At 46.9% G+C, this 25479-nt stretch overlaps 3 protein-coding genes across 5 annotated transcripts in view; all 3 read left to right on the top strand.

Annotated features, from left to right (window-relative positions):
- ABHD17C (abhydrolase domain containing 17C, depalmitoylase) overlaps window positions 1-8068 on the top strand; it is a 30557-nt gene extending 22489 nt beyond the window's left edge. Inside the window, exons 2-3 of the mRNA XM_056346881.1 lie at window positions 2542-2721; window positions 6553-8068. Coding sequence (XP_056202856.1) covers window positions 2542-2721; window positions 6553-6772 — 400 coding nt within the window. The 3' untranslated portion in view covers window positions 6773-8068. The remainder of the gene's footprint in view (window positions 1-2541; window positions 2722-6552) is intronic.
- Window positions 8069-17840: 9772 nt separating this feature from the next.
- The window catches only part of CEMIP (cell migration inducing hyaluronidase 1), a 114079-nt gene continuing 106440 nt past the window's right edge, over window positions 17841-25479 (top strand). For 2 of the 3 annotated variants that reach the window (XM_056345720.1, XM_056345719.1), the window contains exon 1: window positions 17843-18067. The gene's annotated coding sequence lies outside the window, so the exon portion shown is untranslated. Of the gene's footprint in view, window positions 18068-25479 lie in introns of all 3 variants that reach the window. The other variant, XM_056345721.1, reaches the window with a different exon arrangement.
- LOC130152994 (cell surface hyaluronidase-like) overlaps window positions 17905-25479 on the top strand; it is a 50189-nt gene continuing 42614 nt past the window's right edge. Inside the window, 8 exon segments of the mRNA XM_056347384.1 lie at window positions 17905-18067; window positions 18254-18745; window positions 18915-19369; window positions 19371-19477; window positions 19681-19850; window positions 20145-20333; window positions 20694-20863; window positions 21774-21983. Coding sequence (XP_056203359.1) covers window positions 17905-18067; window positions 18254-18745; window positions 18915-19369; window positions 19371-19477; window positions 19681-19850; window positions 20145-20333; window positions 20694-20863; window positions 21774-21983 — 1956 coding nt within the window.

Here is a 25479-nt window from a genome sequence, read left to right as displayed (position 1 = left end):
CACTGTCTGATTGATGGCCTTATGGTAAAGGGCTTCAAAGGAGAAGAGTTACTGTAACAGATTTACGTCTTGGAAAGTTGGACTGTCCCTAACTAAAACAGTCCCAGAGATTCTTTTAGTTGTCAGTCAGCAGGAATACGAAGTAGAAAAGACATTTGACCTCATGGCAGGCTACAAGTGCACTAAGTCAGGTTCCTAATACCCTTCTGTGATTTCTTTTTTGTCAAAATTGTCACGTTGCCTTTCTGTGGAGTTAGGTACTGAATACTTGTAGCATTTATTCAGTGGTGAAGGACTACTTAAAATTTAGAGATCTCTGTTTTTTTTAATGATGCTACAGATTCTATCTGACTTTAACTGGCATGCTATGAAATTGAGATGTTTTGTTTCCAGATTTTTTTCTTGCTGTGCAGCAGCAATGTGAGCTTACAACGTGAGCTGTTTTCAGAAACAACATCAAGAGATGTGAATCCAAAGCAGATCAATGTTGAAGAAAATTGCCATTCTAAGGCAATTGTCTGTGTTGAAGGAATTATCTTGCTATCCCATGCTGCCTTGTAATCCTGTGATTCTCATTCAAACATCTGTTTTCATATTCTCTTTAGATAGTAAACCTTTTGGAAAGGGGACTTGATATTTATCTTGATACTGGAGTTCAGGATGGTATTGCAAAACCTACCAGCATTAATATCCTTCCATTCCTGTTTAAGTGCCACTTAGAGGATCTTGTTCCAGTCCCATTTCCTTGTATTCCCTGGTGGTCATGCATTTCTGCCCATCTTTAATACGGTGCAACAGCTGGTAGATCAGCAGGTTGGATGCATGTTCCGCCTTCAAAGGTACATATTCCAGCCCTCCCCACCCAGCAGCTGAAATGAAGTCTGTGAGGACAAGACATTGCTCCCAGATCTCGTTAACACGCATACCAAAATCAACTAGGCTCTGCTGTGTGCTGGACTATTTCTAACAGTAAGGGAGAAAAAAAATCCCCAAAAGCTTCACAACATCTCTTTAAAAACATGAGGCCATGGCTGTGGTGATAGACCACCAACGTGAGCTGCTGCTTGGTTACCAGGAGGATAAAATTTTACTCCAGGGAGATATTTTTATACAGTTGCTTATTCATATTACAGTAGATGCCAAAAGCACCCTTATGCTCAGCAGCAGAGAAATATTAAGAAGACTTCAGCTTCTCAGAAGCTACAGTCCAGTCTGATGTTATTTCATTGTAAGAACTGGCAATCCTGACAGCCTGTAGTTGGGTGATTAGTACTGGATTATTCTTACATTGTAATTTTAATTATTAATTGATGATTCTTCCATTGTAGTTTTCTCTCTTTGGCACAAACCCAATCATTTAGCTGCTTGATCGTCAAGTACTGTCCAGGCCTGCCATACGCCTTGCTATCAGCTTGGCAAGGAAGGTGAAACCGCCTGGGTGTACATTGAATATAGCCTAAACTGTAGGTTTTGATTTTCATTGTCATAGCAGTGACAGCAGGACTGTAGACAGTGTAGACTGGCAAAAAGACATGTTCTGCACAAATTTTCTACTAGAAATGTCTTCTCTTGTGCACTTGATTATTCTTTATACAGCTTACTATAGGAAGTGGAGTTATACTCAATTATAAAATATTTACCCAGAAAATTACTATGTAACAGCTTTGATTTCAGCTTTCCTAACAAGTTGTGGTGACCAAATACTATTGCGCTTTTCACTTCTTCCTAGCCACTGTCGCCTCCTCCCGTGCTTCTTCCAAATCCCTTTATATTTTTCCATACTTTAAGTGAAAAATTAATTAGCGTCATCTTCAACTTTTTTTGCAGCTGTGAAACAGCACACAAGCTAGGACAGTCTTATGGATGGGCATACTGGAGAGCAGTCAGGACTTCCAACAAACCCTGAGTTTTATGGAATGATGTGTCTTTATGGTTAAAAATTAAGCTTGAAATATTTTAAACTGGAAAAGAAAAATGAGGAATAATTTATACTGATCAGAAATGGAAAAATGGACAGAACTATCCTTTCAAATATTTATCCTCTTTGTTGTCTTTAGCTATGCTAATAAGGCAGTTTGGTCTTTCTGTTCAAGTTATGTGGGATTAAAGGTGGGCAGAGGAGTACCTGTCTTGTTTAGTAGTGGACAGATTGTTAGCCTCCGGAGTATCTAATTGAAATTCCTGAGAGTGACTCTAGAGAGGCGAGGAGTCTAATTTATGACTTGCTGTGCTGTGGAGTGAAAGATAAGAGGTGTTCGTGAAGATGGTGAAGATTAACAAACTGAGGTTGCGTCTTTGAGGATAGCTCTCTTCAGGCTGGGTAATATTTTGATTATTTACTTTACTGGTCTGCTTTAAAGTTTAGACTTGTAAATTATAAATAGATAGTAAATAGATGCCTCCAATGGGTAGGAGGGATGCTTTTGGTTTTATTTCCCTCTCCTTTAGTTTGTTTGTTTTTTTGCTTTTGTGGTGTGAAATGTGTTGGGTTGTGGTTTTGTTTGGTTGGTTTTATTAAAGGGATGTTTCTTTTCTCTACAGGTATGGTGTTAGTCCTGAGAACATTATTCTGTATGGTCAGAGTATCGGTACTGTCCCTACAGTAGACCTGGCGTCTCGGTACGAGTGTGCAGCAGTAATCCTTCATTCTCCCTTGATGTCTGGATTACGGGTAGCTTTTCCTGACACTAGGAAAACCTATTGCTTTGATGCTTTTCCAAGGTATGTAAAAACGCTGCAAAGAGGGTTGTTACATACTCAACATGCTATTTATGTGTTTAAAAGGGACTAGTTCTCTTAACTTTTCGGGGAACTTTGTTGAATTCTCACCTGCATTTTAAAGCTCAGATAGCACACCTTCTGAATCCAAGCAGAGAATCCCGTATAAGAAAGAGGCTGTCAGTCTCAAACTGACACGATAGTCAGCTCAATGAACATAAGTCTAAGTGTCCACAACTAATTTTTTCTGAGTTTTGTGTTATGGGTTGTTAATATCAGAATTCTTATGCTGTCAAGTTTGGTGTAGTAGCTTAACAGCTGATAATACGCTATATAAGTCCTTCAGACTAGTGACTAACAAAACAGTAATTATACGCTTTTAACATTTCAGTCAACCTTTGATTTAGGAGGCAATGTGGTATCATGAAATGGATGTGCTGATTTCAAGCTGCTTATTAAAATATCACTGTAATTTTACCAGATCAGCAGAGAAAAAGGTATAGGTGCTGCTTTTAAAGTGAGAAGACAAGAGAGGGTCAGAGGCTACAGTGTTAGACTGCCGTGGTTCACTTCTCAGCTTGGTTCTGAATTTCACGTATAATCTCAAGGAAACGCATTTCATTTTTCTTTGCCTTTGGTCCTTGTAAGTAAAAACACTACATCTTTGGTATGGTGTCCATATAAAACCACTAAAGATACATGTTCTCCATTAGGGAAGAACAAATAAAAATCTTGGTAAGATCCTAATGTCTGTGAACAAAACAATGTAAGTTACTGTCCCTCATTTGGAAGACTTTGAGCTTGCTTTAAGAAACTGTAGAATATTTTACATACAGAAAGCTATATGCAACTGGTTTCAAGGTAAAACAGTTGCCTTTATAGCCTAGTGCTTCATTTGGCAAGCAATTGCAACAGACCTAGGTGAGAGTATCCAGATATTTGGGAGTAGTAGGGGTCCTGGGAATAGCAGATGTTTTAGGAGTCTTTTAAAACTTCTCATTTGACCCAGTTTAAATTATGGGAGAGTATGAGAAGAGGGGAAGCCAGTCTCCATAGGGCAGTGTATATAGACCTGAGGGATGGTGAGGGGAGGCACAGATAAGAAGCTAAGTGGTCTGTGGAAGGGAGAAGACAGAACAGATTCACTGAATTCCTGTGCAAAGCTTGGCTTGGCTTCAGAAGGTCACGTTTGCCATAAGTGTGGTTGGGAATTTTCATAGCATTTGTTATGTTGATTTTATTTTGGTTACAACAGATTAAAATTAGAAGGTGGGGGAGGCCCTAGATACAAATCTGTATGCCAAAAAGCTAAAAGTAATAGTGACTGAGTTACAGTGACTTTCACAGTATCTGTGTCCAGTCCCCATGTTTAGAATTCTTCCAAACACATTATTAATTAATTAAATTGTTGAAAGTGCAGTCAGAATTTGAAACAGTCGTACTCAGACTCATCACCCTCAAACTTGAAAACCATTATTTACAAATGCTTCTGCAAGAGGGGAAAAAACAGAGCCTTAAGAATAGCTCTGATTACAAAAGTAACAGTGATTAGCTGATATAAGTCGTATCAAATAACAGTTTTAAAAAGAAAAAGTGGGAGGGGGGAACAGTGACAACAGATGTACTGTAGCACATGAGTATTTTGTTCTTACCCTACTGAGCTGTTCATTGCTGTCAGCCTGACTTCACTTGTACTGTAAGCAGTGAAAATAAACAGCAGTGCACTGTTACGAATGTGTGCAGCTCAACTGTCTGTCTTCACAGTGGGAAACAAAATAGTTCTGTGTGCACCTACAGTGAATTACTATTATGTGCATTTTATGTTGGGACTCCATGAGAATTTGGTCTCTGTAGATTTTTCTAGCTCAGAGCGGTATGGCTAAGAATACTAAGTCTAATGTGCAGTTCAAATACTGCCTTATGAGTCGCTGAGTTGGCAGTGGGACACTTTCCAATTTTCTGCAAAATACAAACATTATCTAGCTTAATGGTCTGTGAATATACGTGGAAAAAAGTTTCATTATCTGAGGACTGAAGTGAAAGGGGTTTCCTACGCTAAATGGGAGTTTAGTAACTAGCCGCTAAAATTATGTATAAACATCTCCGCAGCTGTACGTAGCTGACATGTCTGTAACATTGTGGAACTCAGGGACAGACCCTTCATGGGCTTAAGACTTCAGTTTATGTAGCATGTTGATTATAAAGTATTTACATTTGGCTATGATATTAATTTGGGTGTGGAAATTACAGAAAAAAATGTGCGTTATTCTGATGTCTTTCAACTTGAGATATTTTTCTGTATTCGGTATAGTTGCACACAGCTCATTCCAGACAGAAAAAGTGAAATGGGCTGCATTTTAATTTTAAATAATACTTTTCCTCTTTAAATTACATGAAGCTTGTTTTTTGGGGGAGGTATTGAGACTGAAATGTGTTTAGACTTAGCTGTTTACTGGAATACCAATGACTGCAGAATACTAAATGCTGAGATTTATATGCATGAAGTTTAGTGTTTCAGTCTGCATCTTAAATTTTAATTAACTTTATATTTTCATAAAGCAGCTTTAAACCTGTTAAGTCAGTGTATCTTGGCATCTGTATTTTTTAATCATTTTAAGAAGTCTCGATCACTTTGTAAAATCTCTAGTCTTACCAAAATTGCATGCTTTCATGTTCTTCAGGAGCAGGAAAATCCAAACACCTTTTATTAGGTAGCATAAAGAAATAGTCTTGTCCTTCTGTTGAATGAAATATTACTGATACTCATGTTTCCACCCACTTCATCCCATACTCTGCACAATGTCCTGAGCCAATTCCTCCATTTCTTGATGTAAGTGGAGCTGGTAGGAAGCTGAGAGTTCATTAGCACTTGGTGTCTATATACTGATCTGGAATTATTGGTGACTGCCAACATGAAATGGCTGGAAGTAGAAGCTGGTGCCTGCATGAGGGCAGGCAGAGAAAACTGCTGGTTATCACTTTGAAGTTCATGTGCTACCAGTCTACTTCGTAACTAGGGTTTTCAGGGCTGAACTCTCAGGTGTGAAGGTGCCATGTCACTCTTCCCATTCCTCTGAACCCATTTTCCCGTGAGAGGCAGTCACCAGCTACATTGGTCTGCTGAGTGTAGTTGGAACAAAAGGAAAAAAAGTTTATTTAAGGCCCCTCTGCAGTCAGAGCTGGCGAAGAAGTTGATTATGTGAAGTAAAATCCTGTGTGAGTTTCTTTTGATGTGCAGTTAAATATCCTTGTGTTACGTTCTTCTCCCCCCAGTTTTCTCTTTCCTCATTTGAACTAAAACAATCAGGACAAAGAACAGATTGTTTTTCTTTAGCTGAATCTGCCTAATTTGGGGGTTCAAAGACAGGTTCAAACCTCATAAGCTGAAGCTTTTTTAATGAAGTCTTATGACTAGAATGTAGCTAATTAGCTCCTAATCTATTAAATTGGAAGGTGATAATGTGTGATGTGAGGAGTCTGCACTGGCAGCATGTCCCGTAGAATCTTAATTGCTTCTCAGTGGGTTTTGTGATAGACTTGTTGTTTGGGGATTTTTGTTTTCTTTTTGCCAAACTTTATTTGGATGCTGCCTATTCAATCTTCTTGTCGTCAGAACTGGTGGGATGATGGTAGTGGCAGTGCAGGCTCCTGTTTACACGTGTGTTTTGGGAGTGAGCCTTGTTCCGTATTACTGGGCACAATTCCAATGTTTCGCAGCTATTTAAAAAGATGCGGTGGTAACTGGACTGTGTGTCGATAATTAAGCTTGTTTTCTTTAATGGTATGAAAATTAAAGCCCCAAACTGAGCTATGTTTTTCTTTTTCATCCCCCAGCATTGACAAGATATCTAAAGTAACCTCTCCCGTGTTGGTAATCCATGGTACCGAAGATGAGGTAATTGATTTCTCTCACGGCCTGGCCATGTACGAGCGATGTCCACGAGCGGTAGAGCCCCTCTGGGTGGAAGGGGCTGGGCATAATGACATAGAGCTTTATGCACAGTACTTAGAGAGACTAAAACAGTTCATATCTCATGAACTTCCCAACTCCTGAAGAAGCCTACCTGATTTTACCTCAGTTACTGTGAACGGAAGAAATTACCTGGTTTTGCACATGCTTTAACTGGATAGCTGTAATAGCTTTATACTATGAAGAAATACCCTGTCTTTAGGGTGTTCTAATCAAACATCTGATGAAATTTGTCTTTTATATCTGGAAATTACTCTACTAATGCACACAAATACGGTCAACTACTGTAATACCGACAATTTTTAGCTTTGTTGCCCTGAAGGAAGTGGGAATACTAGCTGCTTACGGGGACACTTTTTACCTAGTGCTATAATAATCGAAGATCAGTTTTCTCTGTCTCACTTCAGATTGTTTATGATTCTGTCGTACGAAGACTGGTTTGTTTTTTTCCCCCAGTGTTCTCAGTGTGGAGAACACGTCTGTTATGAGCTACAGCTTGTTCTGAACTATCAGTCATGGGTTCAATCTAAGGGAGTGCTTACTCTGTAAAGTTTCTAGCTGTGGTATTGTAACTGGAAAGTTATTGTGATGAAGTTCCCCCTCTCCTCCCTTCTAGTGTTCTTTTGTTAACTTACTGATCTTCCCGAGTAAATTATTTAAATATACTTTTTCCTGAAAATAAACTACTATATGGGGCTAAACTCTGTAATGACCTCTCCATTACCTGTACAAACATAACTGGAATATTCTTAAAGGAACTAGGGACAAAATTGCTTTGTTTAAAAATAAATGTGTAAATTTACTACTAGAAAACTCATTTTAATATTCAGATGGTCTGAATAATAGCCATAACAGACATTTCCTTCTGTAAAGCATTCCTGTAGACTTTTTAAAAGTACTGTACATATTTGAATTTACATTGTGCATAGATTGTTAATTGGTAGTTTTAATTTAAGTCTAGTTACAATAAACTGCAAAATTCTGGTTTGTATATGATTGAATACATTTTGTTAAAATATGTTTTTATCCCTATATTATTTTGCTATTAAAGTTTTATAAAGTTTCCAGGACAAAAAGAAAATTTACACATTTATGTTTTGATGAATTTATGTAACTAAATTTTCATTGAGCTGATCTTTTTAGTTTAGAAGTAATTTGATTCTTTGACACTGGAATCGCACAGATTATGCATCAGAAATGCAAGACACTTAAAAATTGTTACACTACTAGCATAGGTCTAATTTTTCCAAATTTAAAGGCCTTAAATGTACTGTAAGCCTCAGATTGTTGTATAAATTGATTGCGATTGATTGCAGTTTGTGTCCTGTTGCTAGAATGCAACACAGTGATTGTAATGGAATAAAGGATGCATGGATTAGAGCTTGCTGAATTTTTGAATCTTATTTGGTGCATGATTTTCATATACAAGGGAAGTGTAAAGTACAGATTGCTGTATAGAGTAACTTGAATTTCATTATTTAAATCCTTCCCTTCAAGGAAAATGTCCTAAAGTACAAAGCCACATTTCCATGAAGCTTGGTATGTAAATCAAATGTAAAGAGATTATTTTTACATAGTGTTCAGCTGGTTCTGAGTAATGTAAAATCATGATTCATTGCCTAGAAGAAATGTTTGAACTTAGTTGTCATGAGTCCTTGTAACAGGCCTGCAGTTTTCAGCACTGCAAGTGTCTATTGTTTTTGGTTATTGACTATGCCTCATTACTGTAAAAGGAGAAAAACTGGTGTTTTCACTTGGAGTGGGGGGAAATGAGGACACCCATCCTGTTCCATGTTGTCTGGATCCTTAGAATCTGGATCTGTGCATCTGTTATACAGTTGTGAGTTTTAAATGTCCCAAACAGCAGGGCCCCAGCTGTTCTCTTGGTAACTTTTTCAGCCAAAACTGGCAGGTTTTGCCCACTCATCTCAAGCTTGCCATTTCCTTCCTGTATTTTAAATAAATGTTCAGATAAGTGTCTTTTTAAATTTATTTTGCACCTTCATAAGTCCACAGTGGATTTTCTTCTATTGCCTGTATGTGTTCTTCCTGAGACTAGGTCTGTGGAAACAAAGCTGATGTCTATGGTATAGGTTGTTGAGATAACGTTTGAAAGTGTCAGCCTGTCCTTTTAGTGACTTGAGGAATTTTTACTTAATTAGGCATTGTTTTTTGATACCCACATTGAACTTTGTGTTGCTCTGAAAACTTCAGCCTAGAATGCTGGGTTTTGGTTTTTTCCTTGTGACATCTTGTAGCTACCCTTCTACTGGTACTTTTAACCCTTTTCCCTATAAATTGATTTTTTTTTTTTTCAATTGCTACTTTTCTAACTCCTGCAGTCATCTCGTGACTTGTCTTTCTGTTTGCTTTGCTTTTTGTCAGTATTCCTCTGTTAATGCAAGCCCCAAATTTGAATTCAGTGTTGTTGTACGTGTCCCATGGTCTCTGCACATGCAGCCCAAGTTCATAGTATCCTTGCTGAATGTGAATTTCAACTTACTATCTTTTATTTGTCTAAATTCCTGCCTGCGTCACTATTTCAGGCATTTCAAAATGCTACTGCTGGTCAGTGTTAGAATTACTAGCTGAAAAAGCCTGTGGCCAAGTCACGAAACTATATTAAAGATAGTAGATTTCAGGTCCCCATTTCTTTAAAGAGAAAAGGTTAGAACAGAATTTTTAAATGATGGGAAAGGTGATGATGTGAGGTAATGAAGGAGAAACTTTGGGCTGAAAACCAGTCTGCTCCAGCAAACTGCTAATGTTCTCTCATTTAAACATGTAACGTGGGCCTGTACAAGAACTTGTTATGCATATTTTAGAGCTACCAAGGTGTCACTGTGAAGATGGTGCCTGTGTCTGGAGAAATGTTGCAATGGGTCTTCCAAGGGTGTAAGTGATCACTAATGTTTTTTTCTTGATGTGGGTGCTCTGTCCGTTTTTTCTGGATGACTGACTTTGTTAGTATAGGGCAGCCATATATGACTTTATTCAGGAGGGTTACAATGTGGCATATCTGTTTTTGTCAGTAGCTGTCTAGTATTTGGGCTTTGAAAAAGCCAGAACAAAGTATTTGTTACAGCTTCAAAAGGTAGCATTTTCGAAGGAGTTTATGCAGCCTTTTTAAATTTATGTAACTGTTATAAATTTAACTTGTATTCACATGGAGGCCTGTTACCTGTGTCACCTCTACCACATTTTCTTCCTCATTCTTCCATGTAATTCTTGTAAATTGTGGGAGCTTTTCTGTGGGTGGTGACCCTTTAGCTTTCCTGTGTTTACATTTCATATTGTGCACCTCTTTTATAAGATCTGCATCTTGCTTTTTCTAAGTGATGCCAAACACAGAAGTAGAGAATCAATGTACCTTCTTCCTCTGGTTCTTTGTTCAGCGGTAAACCTGAAATTGTTCTCATTTGGAAAATGTTTTCTTCCCTAGGTCTAACCTTGTGATGTCAATTAATGATGTGGTTTAAGTCCATTCAACTTAATTTTCTAGATCCTTCTTTGTGGAATTCGTTGGCCATTTTAGCTCTGAAATGTCTTGTGATGCAGATGTGGTTGCTCTGTTCTGCCAGCACTGGCGGAGGGCAGGGTGGCTCTGGTGGTGGGCACTCCGCTGTTGGCAGTGAGGTCAAGCACGGAAGCCACCTGCGTAGTGTTTATCACTTTCAAAGTCCGGCAGTAATTCTTGGACCAGATGGGCGTGTGAAATTTGAAGCGGGAGGTGGTGTTTCAGCTGTACAATATTTGAGTCTTACAGCTTTGCTGCAATAGTTAAAATTGCAAGAGGCGTCCTTAACAGCAGGAGAGGGAGCAGTGCTGCTTTGACACAGGGTTTAGAGCTTTGTGCCTGCGGTAACCGAAGTAATTTTGCGGAAAAACGTTAGTTTGATATACCTGCTGTACTTACCAAAAAAAAAAAAAGAAAAAAACAAACAAAAAAAAGAAAACCAAACAAAAACCAAACCCAACGAAAGAACCCAAAACAAACAAACCAACCACGCAGACCCCTATGCCTTCAGCGCGTTAGTTGTGAGTTGGCTTCTGGCTCCCGAGCAGGTACCCAGGCGCGCTGTGGGCTCCAGGCCCCCGCGGTGCTCCCCAAGGCCCAGCCCCGGCTCCCCCCGCCTGCGGCCCCCGGGGGCGCTGGGCCCCGGCCGTGCCGCTCCGCCCTGCCCGCCTGGCGGGCCCGGGGCACCCCGCCGTGCCGCGGGGCAGCGCCTCCCGTAACCGGCCCTTGTGCGCGGCCGGGGAGCGGGGCTGGCGGGGCCGGGGCTGCCCGCGCCGGGGGCCGGGGGAGCGATGCCGCCTCGCCGGGTGCAGCCGGGTAAGGAGCCGCTGCGCGGGGGGGCGGGGGGCGGGGAGGGGGCTCAGCCGGGCAAACCCCCCGTCTGTGTTGCAGGTGGCGCCCCGAGGAGCCCCAGCGCCGCCCGGCTGCTCCCGCTGCTGCTGGTGCTGGTGGGCGCCCGGCCCGGGCTGCCGGCGACGAGCGACTACAGTCAGTGGCGACAGGGTGACGGTGTCCCGCGAGTGGGGGGCGGCGGGGGGGAGGGGAAGGCGGTGCCGGGCCGGGGGCCAACCTCAGCCCCGGCCGCTGCTACTTGTACCTCGGCGAGGTGGGGGGCCGGGCTGCGGCGTCCCGGGGCAGGAGGAGGAGGAGGAGGAGGAAGGTGGCTCCAGCCACCCCCGACTGTGTCTGCAGGAACAGCGAAGGGAGCGAAGGGAACGCGCCTCTGGCTTCCAGTCTGGCTGCAAGGCGCAGCAGATGGCATGGTTTTGCTGTGGCTTCCGAGGTGGCTGCAAGCAGCGGCTCTTAATTTATCCTTTAGTTCCTCAGGCCTTTTTTAGTTTTTATGGGCTGCCTTTGAAGACAAGGTATTGATCCAACATTTTGCTTATTCTAAATGACGTTTTACACAACGGTTTATTCTAGAAAGCTTGCAGACCTAGATGTAGCATTGCTTCCATTTGCGCTCACTCCACAGCAGCGCCACTAGGTGCCATAAGGGGCACGGAGGGATGCTCTGCCCTGAGCCCCTTCCCCCTGGCCCAGGCCAGCAGCAGCAGGGTGTGCAGCCCTCCTCTGCGTGTTGCTGGGGTCCTCCTGGAGCCTGGTCCCTGTCCCTCTCCCCCCCAGGGACCCCACACAAGCCATTTGCTCCCCTCTGCATCAGCCCCTCCCTAAGGGGGTGCACTGGCTCATGGATCTCTCAGGGGCCTTGTGAACACGGTTCTTGCAGTGGCTATTGATTGCTCTGAATGAAAGACACAGTAAAGATGCAAAACACTGCCTTCACTACAACGTGTTCCCGAGTTACCCGCTGCCATCTAGTTTTGCAGTTTTGAGTAATACGATGTTATATTTCAGGGATGAATTACAGTACATGTGTGGCTTTGTATGCAAAATTCCAACATAATAATAGAAAACTAATAGGATTACAATATACAAGCAATCCCCTGGACTGTAAGTCACAAGTACTTGAAGTTGATAACCTTAATCTTGAATCAAATGAAAAAAAAAAAATAGCTGAGGCTTCTCAAACATGCTGGGCTGGGATCCACCTCTAGGAAACAGAAGAACATTCTTAAAAATCTTGTTCTCTGCTTAGAAATGAAAGGGAAGGCTGCAGGCACATCCCAGGGCTCCCAGGACGTGACCTCCAGCCTTTAGCAGGGTGCCGTTATGTTAAAACACTATGTTAAACACTTTTGGCAAGATGCAATTAAGTTTTGGGTTCTTTGTCCCTTTTAATTATTAGAGCTTTATTGTGTGTTTGCAGCCCTACTTATCATCAAGTCCCAGCCTACTTATGTTGCATTTAATTGTTTTATTGATCAGTTCTCAGTGTAAATTGAACCTTTGGGCTCAGCCTAGGTGAAGGAGAGCTGGGTAGGGGCACTACCTGAGAAGCCAATTTAAGCACCAGAGAGTCCCAGTTCTTCCATACTGGTACTAGCTTGTGTGCAGGATGAAGCTAAACCCTGTTACACCAGGCTAATGGCTTTAATCAACAGGCAGAGACCAGGAAGATCACCTAGAAAGTGAAACTGAGCCTTTCATTTAAACCCAACCTATATCTACTGGAAACCTACTAGGGCCTGAGACTGTACCCAAAATGCAAATGGCCCAGCAGAAGTATATAAGTTTCCTTTCCTGGTCATGTATGAAAAAGGCTTTTATAGTCTTTAATAGGAATTGTTATTTTTCTTACCATTTTTCAGAAAATTTATATGGAATAGTACATACTCTTTTGGTGATTGGGGTCTTTTTTTAGGAATCTGTGTACTCTGGAGCATATGTACCAATGACAAAGATAGTTTTCATAAGCATTACAGTAACATTAGTTTAAATAAAAAAATTATAAATAACAGTTATTATGTTATAGTACCTAAAACCCTATCTATGGCACATCTATTGATTTGGCCTGTCAAAACATTGTTTGTCAGAGTGGTGTAGCAATCTGCACTGTATCCAGGGCTATAACACTGATAAATGTAGAGATATATTTACGGTTGTTTTAAAGAAACGTTCCCACTGGGGTTCTTTGCCGTTTAATAGGTTTTACTGTATTTACGATTATTTCAGAACATAGCCTGAATCCCAACAGTTCTTTGTGGGATGCGGATTATGAAAGACTGTTGTTGCACAGTAAGAAGAGCCTTTCCGGGACCATGGGCTCTTACAAACCCTCCAGCCTGTTCAGGAGCAGCTCTCTCCTGGGTCACCAGGGAAGGAGAAGTTTGCTAAGTCAGAACCTGAGCCAGAAACCACAAGAAAAGCAGCTGTCCTGCGACATGCTCCTTACACTTTCCAGATATATTTTAGTGGATACCTTTGGACCTAGCTTGGCCTGGAACCTCTTTCGGTTTTATAACTGTGATCAAGAAGTCAACCTGCCCAAAATTCCTCTCAGTCCTCTCAAGGTGGCCCAGCACAAGGTGAAGCCATTCTTGCTACACAGGGTGCTTCGGCTTCTCAGGAATATGGGAGTCTTGTCTGAAGTTCAGCAGTCCAAGGCCTTCTCTCTGCTCAAGAAGCAAATACTTAAACCAAGGACAACACTGTTAAAGCCCGAAGAGGAACTAAGTGGTAAGTATGTAAGGAGGAGGTATGGTGTTGGTATCTCAAATGCTTTGTGGTGCTGGCTGAGTGGAGCTGTGGGGCCAGGTTCCGTGCTGCCAAGGCTAGGGGCGGCCATCTCTGGGTGCAATCCGGTACATGGTGGCCCTGTGTCGCCCCAGGAGCCAGCACTCAGCGTTCAGGCTGAGCTAGAGCCGGGGCTCAGGGTGCTTAGCCCTAAGCAGGGGGTCTGTGATGAGGCAGGTGGAACACGGTCGCTGTCTGCAGAAGAGGAGATGCTAGACAAAGGCTGGTATGGTGTGCGGAGGGCAGCAGCTGCACATGGGCCACTGTGAGGAGGCAGGCTGTAGGGGTCAATACAGGCACTAAAAGCAGCGTTGTGGTAGTGTGGTGCATGGCTCGGTGGGGCTGCGGGGTCCACAGCAGCCCCTGAGCGCAGCTCTAATGCGAGCTCCCCAGGGCCTGGCCGTGCCAGCGCTTCCAGGTCCCACCAGGAGCTGCTGTGCCCTGCTCCCGTGCTTCCAGCTGCGGGTTGCCTGTGGAAACAGAGCTACGCTGTACTGAAAAAGAAAAAAATAATTTTAAAGAAAAACAACAACAAAAAAAATCAATCAAACAAAAAATCATACAAGATCTGCGGCTGGGAAGAGGAAAAAAAAATAGGTGTATAAAAAATTTATTTATTAATTAGTATAATGTAGGAGCTAATGGCTCGCGGTCCCTGTTTCTGGGAGGTGCAGACAGGTTTGCCCAGATCGGGGAGAGGGGGCGGATGGCGCGGGCAGGCAGGGCAGGCAGGGCAGCGCGGGGCTGGCAGCGAGCGGGCAGGCAGGGCAGTGGGCGGGCTGGGCAGGCGGGGCAGACGCCGCGGAGCGGGCAGCGGGCAGGCGGGGCGGGCAGGGCAGGGCAGGCGGGGCAGGGCAGGGCAGGCGGGGCAGGCAGCGCAGGGCGGGCAGCGCAGGGCGGGCAGGCGGGGCGGGCAGGGCAGGCAGGCGGGGCGGGCAGCGCAGGGCAGGCAGGCGGGGCAGGCAGCGCAGGGCAGGCAGCGGAGGGCGGGCAGGGCAGGCAGCGGCTGTGCAAGGGCGACGCCGCCCGGCCGGCCGCGGTGCCGCAGGGGCAGGGCGGGCCCCGCCGGGCGCTGCCCGTTTCCCCCGTCGAGGAGCGGCGGAGCGGACGCGGGGCTTCGGGGGCAGCCCGGGCTGAGCTGGCCCCGGTTTTCCAGCGGTGCCTCCGGTTCCCGGCCCCGTGGGAATGGGGTGTCACTCAGGGGATGCTGACTCCGCTTCTCCTTCCTCTCCCGAAGTAGTAAGAAGGAAACGGGAAACCGCCCAGTGAGGGAGTATGCCCGGGAAAGGTGCTTACCCAGCAGAAGCCATCCTCTCTGGCTGGTGTGCGAGATCTGTATCCGTGAGAAGGGGGGTGCGCCCTACCAGGCAGCTCGCCCACCGCTGACTCACCCAGCGCAGCTTTATTTTCCACCATCGCCTTATAACGGAACCTCGCCAGCCATCGATACTTGTTACTGAATGTGATGGTCGCATTTGTAGGCAAAACGTCACGGTTGGGGCAACACGCCGAGGCACCATGTGGTCGAGGTTGCCCCATACCTGGCAGCCCGTTACAGAAAATGGCCTGGTTTTGTTCGTCAGAATGGTAAACTTCCTTTATAACCACCAGCAGCACTCCGAGGAGGGTTTGGGTTGCTTGTTTTTGCAAGGAGGAGTTACACTGGCCGCATGCTTGAGGCAGGGAGTGTTCCTCGTGATTGCCCGCTTGCAGGCATAAAGGCACTGGGGAAGGTCCCGGGGCTGTGTGCTGTGACAGCGCTGGGTGTGCGCTTTGCACCGCTGCTGCTGCAAAACCAAAATTGTCTTGAAATTAGGAAAGAGTGAAAGGAAAACAGTTTAGCTCCCGAGCACCAAACTGCAGGCAGCAATAGGCGCATCTGTGTTTTCCTTAAAAAAGAGAGGAATCTTTAGAAAGCCAGGATGCTGTGTCTAGTCTCATTTACACTGAACTTTTCTTCCTCAGGCCACTAAAAACTTAATGCAGGGGGAAATGGTGCTGAAATCATTTACCAGAAAGTAATTCCTTCAGAAAAAGAATCGGGCTGGTTTATTTCTGTGGATTTTGAAGCTACAGAGGGAAAATGGCTTTGAAGGATTTAAACAGCGTTTGTGCTGTAAAAATTTGGGGTTCTTGTTCAGGAAAACCCCTACCTAAACTGGAGTGGCTTTGGCTTTGCTGGTCATTTCATGAGGCCTGCACAAAGCTTAGCGCTAACCAAAGCCTGTTTTATATTCGTTTCCACTATTACTATGTTAGATTAATCGTTGTTACCTTTTATTTAGATTGTAGGTCCACAAAATCTTTTGCACCAAGCAAATATTTTGAAAAATTATGTATGAGATTTCTAGGGCCCCAGCAGGTTTAGAATTAAGGTTGGAGTCCTCTTCTACCTGAAATTCTGCACTTCTGGAGTCACTGAATTCAGAGAATTGGGTGTGTTTTAAGACAAAATACTCATATTTGTCTTGTCTTGCCTGAAACTTCCACCGGCAGATAAATCTTTCTCCAAAAAATATTTGAGCATAGTTTCCTGTACCTTTGATAATAGCTCTGCTTTCCCATGACCTGCATTCATATATGTCATATTCAGATAAGAAGGAGGCACAATGCTGACTAATGCTGCTTTTTTGGAAGGAAAATGACAAAAGCTATTTGAGACAGGAATAGAAGTGCCAGCACTAAATGATAGATGAACAGCTGGTATCAAAGGTGGCAGCTCTAATGTTTCGCTGTATTTATGGAGCATTGAAATGAAGGAATGATATTGGGATTTGTTTCTCTAGGCTGGATGTTTATCTTCAGATACAGCAATTCTCTGGGTCCCAGGACGGGGTGTAAGAGAGCGGATGGGTTTTGTTTCACACAAGCGAGCCTGGTTCCCTCTCCAGAGCTGTTGTCTGGAGCATGGGGCATGGCCGTGCCCCTCACCCACCCCCCTGCTTCCAGTCTGTTCCCATATTTTGTCTGACAGCACTTGCTCCTTATTAACATGACTATAGCCTCTTTGTGTCCTCCATCAGAAGAAATCCTGCACTGGAATAAATTTCAGAGGTGACAGATTGGAACAGTTTGACCAGATGATGGTACACAAATGTCTCTGAGATCGGCAGCACCTGTGGCTTTGCACCTCTTTGGCTTTGGCCCTGGGCAGGAGCGGTGGTTGGCACTGTTGCCTGCCCGCTTTTGGCTTGTCCTCTCTGGATGTTGGGTGCTGCAGAGGGGATAATGTGTAGACTCTGAGAGGGAGAAGGTGGGGGCCGCAGTAAGCAGTTACCTGCCTGTATGTGTAAATGAAGCTCAGTTGTGCTGCATTTTAGAGCCTATAACACGGTGTTCTGGTTCATGGAAAACAAGCCAGTGTGTGATGGTGCTTCCCTAGGCAGTGCTGCATGCACTGAGACAGGAGTCCAGACAGGAACCTGTGAAAGCTGGGAACACAGTCCCAGGCCACACGGCTAAAAGTACGTGGCTTCTTTTGAGGCTGTATCGTGTCAGAGCACCTTCTAAGGCTTTTCCTCTTTCACTGCAGGCTCTGACTGCAGGTTGATTTGGTCATGGGAGGCAGAGTGGCCGATATCTCTCCGCTGGCCCACTGTCAGGGGAACTTTTGCAGCCGCCGGGTTGCAGTGTTCTCCATAGACCTGCCAGATGCGGGAAAGCACGGGGCAAAACACCCCCACGGGAAAGTGCCCGAGGGCTCAGCTGCCTCCCACGAAGGGCCAAGGCAAGCCAAGCCCCGGTGACCACATCGGGTCACCCCCCTGCCCTTCCCGGGGGAGGCTGCTGGTGCCCCAGCCGCAGGCTTTGCATGGGGCTTCGGAGCCCAGATGGGCCAGCACAGAGCCCCCCCGGGCTGACACCCCGCTCCCCGGGGAGCCCTGCGGGGCGCCCGCAGCCCCTAGGCGCTCGGAGCTTTGCGTGCGGGTAGCGGGGCTGCCCCGGCCCCGGGCATCTGGGCGCCGTCGCAGATATACGTCCAGGCTGGAGGGATCGTCCCCGGCTGGGAGGAGCCAGCAGCTCCGCTGCTGTAAACAGTGCGGGCACCGCCAGCGGTTGGGAGATGGATATAAATAGGGAGGCAGAGGGGAGGCAGCCGGAGCGGAGGAGCGGGAGCTGCCTGCGCCTGCCTGCCCCTGCCCTGCCGCCCCAGCCGGGGTGCCCAGCAGCCCGGGCCGGCAGTCCCGAGAGGCGGTGCGCAAAGTTTGCGGCTCGGCGCGGCCGGGGTAAGTAAGCGGTGTCTGCAGCCGGCGTTGGGAACCCGCCGGTGCTTCTCGTCCATCTGCCGCTGGGGTTTTCGGCTCGCCGGCTCTGTTCGTACTGCTGTTGTTTGTGGTTGCCTCGCCGTGTCCGGGCTTGTATGGAGCTGGGAAGGGGGGAGGAATTTCTGTTTTCGGGCTGACTACGTTAAGTGAAGGGGGGGGGGGGGGGGGAAATAAGAAGGAAAAGAAGCGCCGAAACACATCTAAAGGAAAATGTGCCTGTGCGCCGGCTCCGTGCAAAGCCGCGGCGAAGGAGCCGGCTCCGCGCACGTGTTGCGGGCGGCAGGTACCGGCTGCGGGAGCGCCGGCCGCGGGGAGCCCCCGGGGGGCCACAGCTCCTGCTGCCCTTCGCGCCGGACCCGGCGCCGGTCCCGGTGCCTCCGCGGGACGCGTCGGGGAGCAGCGAGCGGCGGCAGCGCATCAGGTCGGTACCGCGCCCCCTCCCGCCCCTCCCGCCCCCCCGCCGCCGCCGCCGCCGCTGCCGCCGCCCGTCTCTTGCAGGGCCCTGCCCGGAGGCCGACCCGCACCTCGCCCCGTGGCGACCCGGCTCCGACACCAGCCGCACCGCCGTGGTGGGCCGGGGGGCGGCCCTGCGCCTCGAGAGCTCCGCCGCCTTCCACTCTCTAGTCATTCGCGACGGAGGTAAGCGGGGCTGCCCGCCCCCTCGGGCCTGCCGGCTGCTGCCGGAGCCCGGGCGCTGCGGGGCCGGGGTGGGGGGGAGTGGGGGGGGCGCTGGACCTGCCGGCGGGTGGCACCTCCCGCCCCCGGCGGAGCGCGCCCCCAGCCCCGCTCCTCTCCCCTTGCCCACCAGGGAGGCTGGTGTTCGCCGACCGCCCCCACGGGCCGCCCATCACGCTGCGGGCCCGCTACATCCTCATCCACGACGGCGGGGAGCTGCACATCGGCTCGGAGCGCTGCCCCTACGGCTCGCGGGCCACCATCTCACTGTACGGGCGAGCCGCCGAGGGGGCGGCCGTGGAGGGCTTCGGGCAGAAGTTCGTGGGCGTGGGTCGCGGCGGCGTCCTGGAGCTGCACGGCCGGCGGCCCCGCTCCTGGACCCTGCTGGACAGAACGCTGCACCCCGGCGGGCTCCGCCACGGCCCCTACTCCTCCGAGAAGCGGTGGGGCAGCCGCGGGCTCAACCTCCGCGTCCTGGACGGCGGCACGGCGCGGGTGCTGGCGGCGGGGCGCTTCGACACCCACCTGCGGCCCGGCGAGTGCCGGCGGCTGCGCGCCTTCCTGGCCCTGCAGGCCCCCGGCAGCGTGGGTGGCGGCCGCCGTGGGGGACTCGGCCGCCCGCAGCCTCACGCCGGCGACGCGGCTGCTGCTGCGGGACCGCCTGGGCAGCCGGCACATCGCCCGCCTGGGCCACAGGTGAGGCGGGCGGCGGGCGGGGGGGCGGCCCGGCCACCATGGACAGCTCCGCGCCGCCGCTGCCCGCGGCTGGGCCCGCCCGAGGGGCGCGACCGCGGCTGCGGGGGTGGGGGGGGGGGAACCCCGGGCTCCCTGCCCGCCCCAGCTCCGGGGGATGGCGGGTCCGCGGGGTCACTCGTCTGCTCCGTCCCGCTCTCCTGCAGGCAGCCCTGGGCGCTGGTGGGCATCCTGGGCGGGGACCAGCTCGCCACCGCGGAGGACAGACGGGAGTACCGCGGGAGCGGGACGACGGGCTTAGCCGTAGCCCAGCGGGATTTCCTCACCTACGATGGCACCCGCTTTACTGTGACCGCCTTCAGTGGATGGATAAAAGGTTTAGTCTTCCCTGACAATCACTTCTCTTCTGTTGCTTTGCTCTTCTCTGGCTGCCGTGAATCCCAACAACGGTAATAACGCCACAGCCTCTTGCTCATGTGGATGGTGGCCCAGCTAACAGCAACGCTCCCACAAAGTCACGTTTTAGTAGCCTATGAAGAGATGACACTGACGTATTTAACAGCTAGAGCACTTCTATCACACGCCGAGCCATCTAGATAAAAATTAAATTGGTATGCTCTTTTACAGATATCATACAATTATCAAAATAGTTGATTGCTTCATTTTCCAGGGGTGCCTCATAATGGATTTAAAGTGGAAGTGTCCAAAGGAATAATTCTTCATTTGGTGGATGAGGTTACAAGTTGGTTACCTGGCGACCGGATCGTCGTTGCCAGCACAGATTACTCTATGCACCAGGCTGAAGAGTTTAATCTCCTTCCTTGCCCTGAATGTAAAAGCAATCAAGTGAAAATTGATGGTATGAGATATTTTTATCGAGCTACTCCTTTGTGGTAAATATTTACATTGACTTGTCTTTTACATTCTACGTCTACTTGTCTTTTTAGCTAGTTTTTGTCCCATAAACACATGGGCACATACGAGAGCTGAAAGCCCCAATATTATATTGGGACTTGAAAGTTTGACCAGAGGCAGCAGTGGCAGCAATTGTTTTTAGAAGACAGAGGAAGCGCTGGTCTTCTCTGGGACCAGATGCTAACAACTGGGCATGGCCCCAGGCTTGGTGATGCCTTAAATGAAAGGTGTGCGCTTGCTTAGAAAAATGTGATAATGAAGATGCTGTGCTCACCCTGACTAAAAAGGTCTCTGATTTTCACAGGCAGCCCACTTTATCTTCACATTGGAGAAGTCATAGATGGTGTCGATATGAGGGCAGAGGTTGGTCTTCTGACTAGAAATATACTTATTCAAGGAGAAATGGAAGACTCCTGTTATGGACAAAATCAATGCCAGTTTTTCTCCTTCGATACATTTGGAGGACATATTAAAGTAAGTTGGTTTTAATGCATGTGCCTGCAGGTGGCTCAGAGCAGGTTGTTTCAGAGAGTTCCTCTCCTGGTCTGTAAACAAGCAAATATAATGCATGAAACTACCGTTGTGTCCTGGGTGGGGTGTGAGCGTGTGTGTGTGTGTGTGTGTGTGTGAAGTATACTTGTCTATGAAGGAGGGAAAAGTTCACTGGCCTGTTTTGCAAAACTAGATTTGCAACAAGTCTGTCCCATTTTCTTCACTGTGTATGCAAAAGCGTACCCTTCCTCGGGCTAGAGGGGATTCTTCAGCGGCATCGCTGTCAGTGGGAACAATGGGAAGTTGCATGGTACACGAGGTGTCGCTGAAGAACTTGTGCTTCCCGCAGAGCAAACCTGCTCCCTTCATGACTCAGGGAAGCTCTGAATCTCGCCCTGTTGTGCTTTGCCTCCTCTTGGTTGTCCCATGTGTTGCTGGTGGAGGTGCAAAGTCTTTCTGTTGCAGGGGCTTTGTGTGAAATTACTCCTCTACCTGTTGGTGGAATCCGAGAAGCTGTGCAGGTCTGACCTAAAATCACTTGACAGAGAATAGTTACCAGGAAATAGACCCTGGTGGTAAATGCTACCCCTGTCTGTACCTTGTCTGTAGCTGTGTCACACACTACTGTTGCTAAACACCATCCATGCTGCCTGGCAGCTGTTCCTTGGCAGCCCCATGCCCAGAGGTGCGCAGCTGCTGGCACACTGCTCTGCAGGTGCTGTGCTGCTCTGAGTCAGAGCAGGGAGCTGACATCTCCTTCGGGGATCAGGCTCAGGTTTGTTCTGCAAACATATTGCCTAATGAGAGAGAAGGGGGTAAAAAAAGAAGTGGTTTTCCTTTTGCGTGTGTTTATATTTTAATGCCTTACTTGGATCTACGTTTGTCTCAACAGATCCTAAGGAATTTTAGCTCTGTTCACATGTCAGGAGTGGAATTAAAAAATATGGGGCAGCAAATCCTGGGCAGTTACCCTGTGCATTTCCACTTGGCCGAGGATGTGGATGAGAGAGGAGGGTATGAACGCCCAACGTACCTTGATAACCTGGCTATCCACCACTGCTTCTCTAGGTGTGTTGCCATACATGGAACTCATGGCCTTCTGGTAGGAGACATATTTTATTAGTACAAAGTTCATTTCTTTGCTTAGGCACTGCTAAACAGTAAAAGCCAAGTGTGTTGCAAAAAGAAATCAGAATATTGAAATGAGGTATCTTTTCCCCGAGAAACATCCCAACTTGTCAGCTTCACTTGAGCGGTGTTCAGGTTAGGGCTGTTGCTCTTTGCAATAAATTTCAGGTTCTTAGTACTGCCTGCTTAGTATTATTAAAGGTGTGATCAGATATAGTGCAATCTTTGCCATGGTTATTCTGGGCAGTTTGTGGTAGTAAGAACTTTCATTCAAAATCAAAATGATGGACTTTAAGTGGACCTGAGTGAAGCAACGGACTTCTCATTTGCAAAGGAGGTAAAAAAGACAGGGATTGTTTGAGTCAGGGCACTGTGAAGTATATCAAACAATATTCGCATGACAAAGAGAATGAAATATGAGAGGGACAGATCCCAACGGCTTGTCAGTGCCAGGAAAGCCCTCAGGAACTTGTCTTTGACCTGGATCCTCACAAGGGCATTGTGCAGAGGAACTTAAAAAAAAAAAAAGAAAAATAAAACAACCACAAAAAAGACATACGTGTCCCAGCTGGAAAAGACAGATTCCCGCTCCAGTCCTGACACGCGCAGTTGCTGTGTGCTCTGCAGGACCTGGAATGGTGTTTTGGTGTCTGTGGGCATTTCCTCATTCACCTGGTGTGTACTCAGGCAGAGACACTCCCTGAACTATCTACAACCTCCCGTGTTCTTCCTGACAACTTTTTCTCAACCCTGGACATAAAGCTGTGTAAGACATAACATAGATGCACTCTGGTGGGACCCTTGTGTGAAAGAGTCCCCCCAAGGGAATGTATTCATGGAAATGCAATGCTGGACTTGTACAACTGGGAGCACTTTTCATGTATCCTAAACTGGATTTGTATTGTCCAGATCACTCAAAATTATTGATACCCTTCTCATGTACGTGATTTACTCTGGCTGTAGAGCCTGCTTTTGTGTACAGAGCCCTTAGGTGGCAGGAGACTTGCCCAATGTGTGGATGTGGTTTAACTCACTTTCTCCTCCTGTTGGTATTAAACCTCTGGAATTGGAGGAACCTGCCTGGGATGAAAAAATAAGCCTTATACTAATATTGGCCCTGTAAAGAATGGTGTATAGTCTTGCTCTTTATCAGAAGCAAGGTTGTCAGGGGTTTATCTGGATGTTTGGGATGCGATGGTTGTGAAATCAAGAATCCAAGCGTGAGATCCATTTCCATCGCATGTGACTGCTGAGGGCTTTGAGTCCAGAAATCAGTGAATAGATTAGTAGGTTAAATATGCGATTCTGTGGAAGAATCGTGTGGTTTCAATAGTTTCAGTCATTAAGATAAAGAGTAATTAAAATTGAATAAAAAGCCTGGCTTTAAAATAAATTAAAATAATTTGCAGTTCCAGAGAAGAGCACATGTATCAGAGCAAAGCAGTTAAATAACGTAGACGGGTACCTGTTTCAGCATCAGACTATGAAACTTCACCCCTTGAGGCAGAGTAAACCAGATAGGTGGGTTTTCCCCCCTCCTGTCTTGAGCGTTTAGAGGATGTAATTTTAGAAGTACGTTCACGGAGCGCTGTGGTTTGTATGCCGTGTATAGGTCATGCAGCACCGTCTGCCAGCCCCTTCTCCCACCTGCCGCTCCCGTGTGCCAGGGCTGTGTGACTACGCCAGCCCGCGGCAGCGGTGCCCCCGGTTGGGTTACTGGGGGCGGCTGGGCAGCAGGCTGCGACATGCCTCTGGCTGCCCTGGCACGCATCAGGTGTACGCAGGCTACTGTAGTCTTTCATGTCTAGTGTTGCAGTGCGTAAAGGTCACTTATATTGTGTTGCTGAGCTATATATATATAATTCAGTGTCTAGAGCCGTATTAATCAGCTGGTGTTGGGCACACCGGCGGGGCTGTAGCCTGTGTTGTGGGCAGCGTTTCCTGCTGGCACATGCTACTGTCACAGTGCTGCAGGTGGACTTGTTTCCAAGCCGTGATATGCCAGGATTGATCAGATATTGGGGTTTCAATCTAATGGCACAGACCCTTATCTCAAATGTAAGTGATCTTTAAATTATGTTATTTCTGGCTAGGAGAGTGATCAATATAGTTTTGTGTATGTAAGTTTTCAGGGCTGCCATGTGACTTTGAAGCTGTGACTAACTGAATTAATTAAAACTAAAATCTGGTTTCAGATACCAGGCTGGTTTTTAATGCAGCTGTCTGAAGCACAGATTAGCCAAACTTCAGCTAAATTGAGAAGAACGAAACTCTGCAATTGTGATGCTGTTTAAACCAGCGAGCAGCCTGTCGTTACAGTTTCCTTCCAAAAATAGCCTTCCGTGGCCTGCTTAGCACAGCTTCTGCCCATCATTTGGAAGGGCAGAAGTAGCCAGGCTTACTGTTCTTAGCAGGCTGGCGAGGACACTTGCATTTTTTGTCTAAATCCATTTCCTATCTGTATTTCTGAGACTCAGCTGGTAGGGACGCGTTCAGCACCACTGCATGCATGTGGGCGCTCTGTTGCCCTCCTGGCAGCTCAGTCCCAGCTCCTGTACCTGCGCGCAGGCTCTCGGTGGATTTCCAAACCCCTATCAGTTAGGAGCTGGGTGCCTGGTTGTGTTGTGCCTGATTTCTGGCTCTTTCCTGAACACCTCATTGAGGCAGCGACAAGAGCAGCAGATGACAAGTTTGACTGCCAGGAAAACAATGAAATCCAGTAGAGATATACCTATGGGGACTATACTGCTTGTGACTCCAGATGTTATGTACAGTTGCAGCCCATTAAGGGGAAATCACAGGATATGAATCTGAAATGGATTTAGTTCAAGTATCCCTCTGTATACAAAAATAACCACGTAGGTTAATATTAGTTAATCTTGCAGCCTTACAGAGACATACCTCTGACGTCAACAGGAATTTTGTATGCCTGAAGAGTGAATAAATATGCTGACAGGGATCATTTGAGTACAAAGTTAAGGTTTCAGTAAGGTTTAGTAACAAATAGCTGGTATTTTAGCTAGCCTGATTTAGTATTTACATTTAAAAGAAGGATTTGTGAATTTATCTTCATAAGACTGTACATCAAAGGAGGCTTGTGCTAAGTCCTCTTGGTCAAATTAGGGTTTAATGCAATATCCCTGTGCATGTCAATTAATATTAAATAGACTAAAAGAGTAAAACACTATCTCTGCCCAAGCTGATCATTACAGGAATGAAGTGGCCCTGCACCTTCTGGGAGCGGAAGAGAAAGAACAGAAACCTCGTTAATATAAATTACTTCACATGGTGCATTTTAAAGAATTTCTTATTTTATTTGGGAAGTGTTGCAGTCATGAAAATTTCTAAATTAACCATTCCAACTTGTTGGTTTATCACGAGACACATTTATCTTTGCACAGCTATTTAGTCCATGACACTGAATCAAATATTCTCTCTTAGAGCTGAGGGTGGTTTTAAATCCAGTATCT

This window comes from Falco biarmicus, chromosome 7, assembly GCF_023638135.1.
Source record: "Falco biarmicus isolate bFalBia1 chromosome 7, bFalBia1.pri, whole genome shotgun sequence".
Classification (NCBI taxonomy): domain Eukaryota; kingdom Metazoa; phylum Chordata; class Aves; order Falconiformes; family Falconidae; genus Falco; species Falco biarmicus.
The sequence above is the reverse complement of the archived record's forward strand: the minus strand, read 5'-3'. Positions and strand labels throughout refer to the sequence as shown.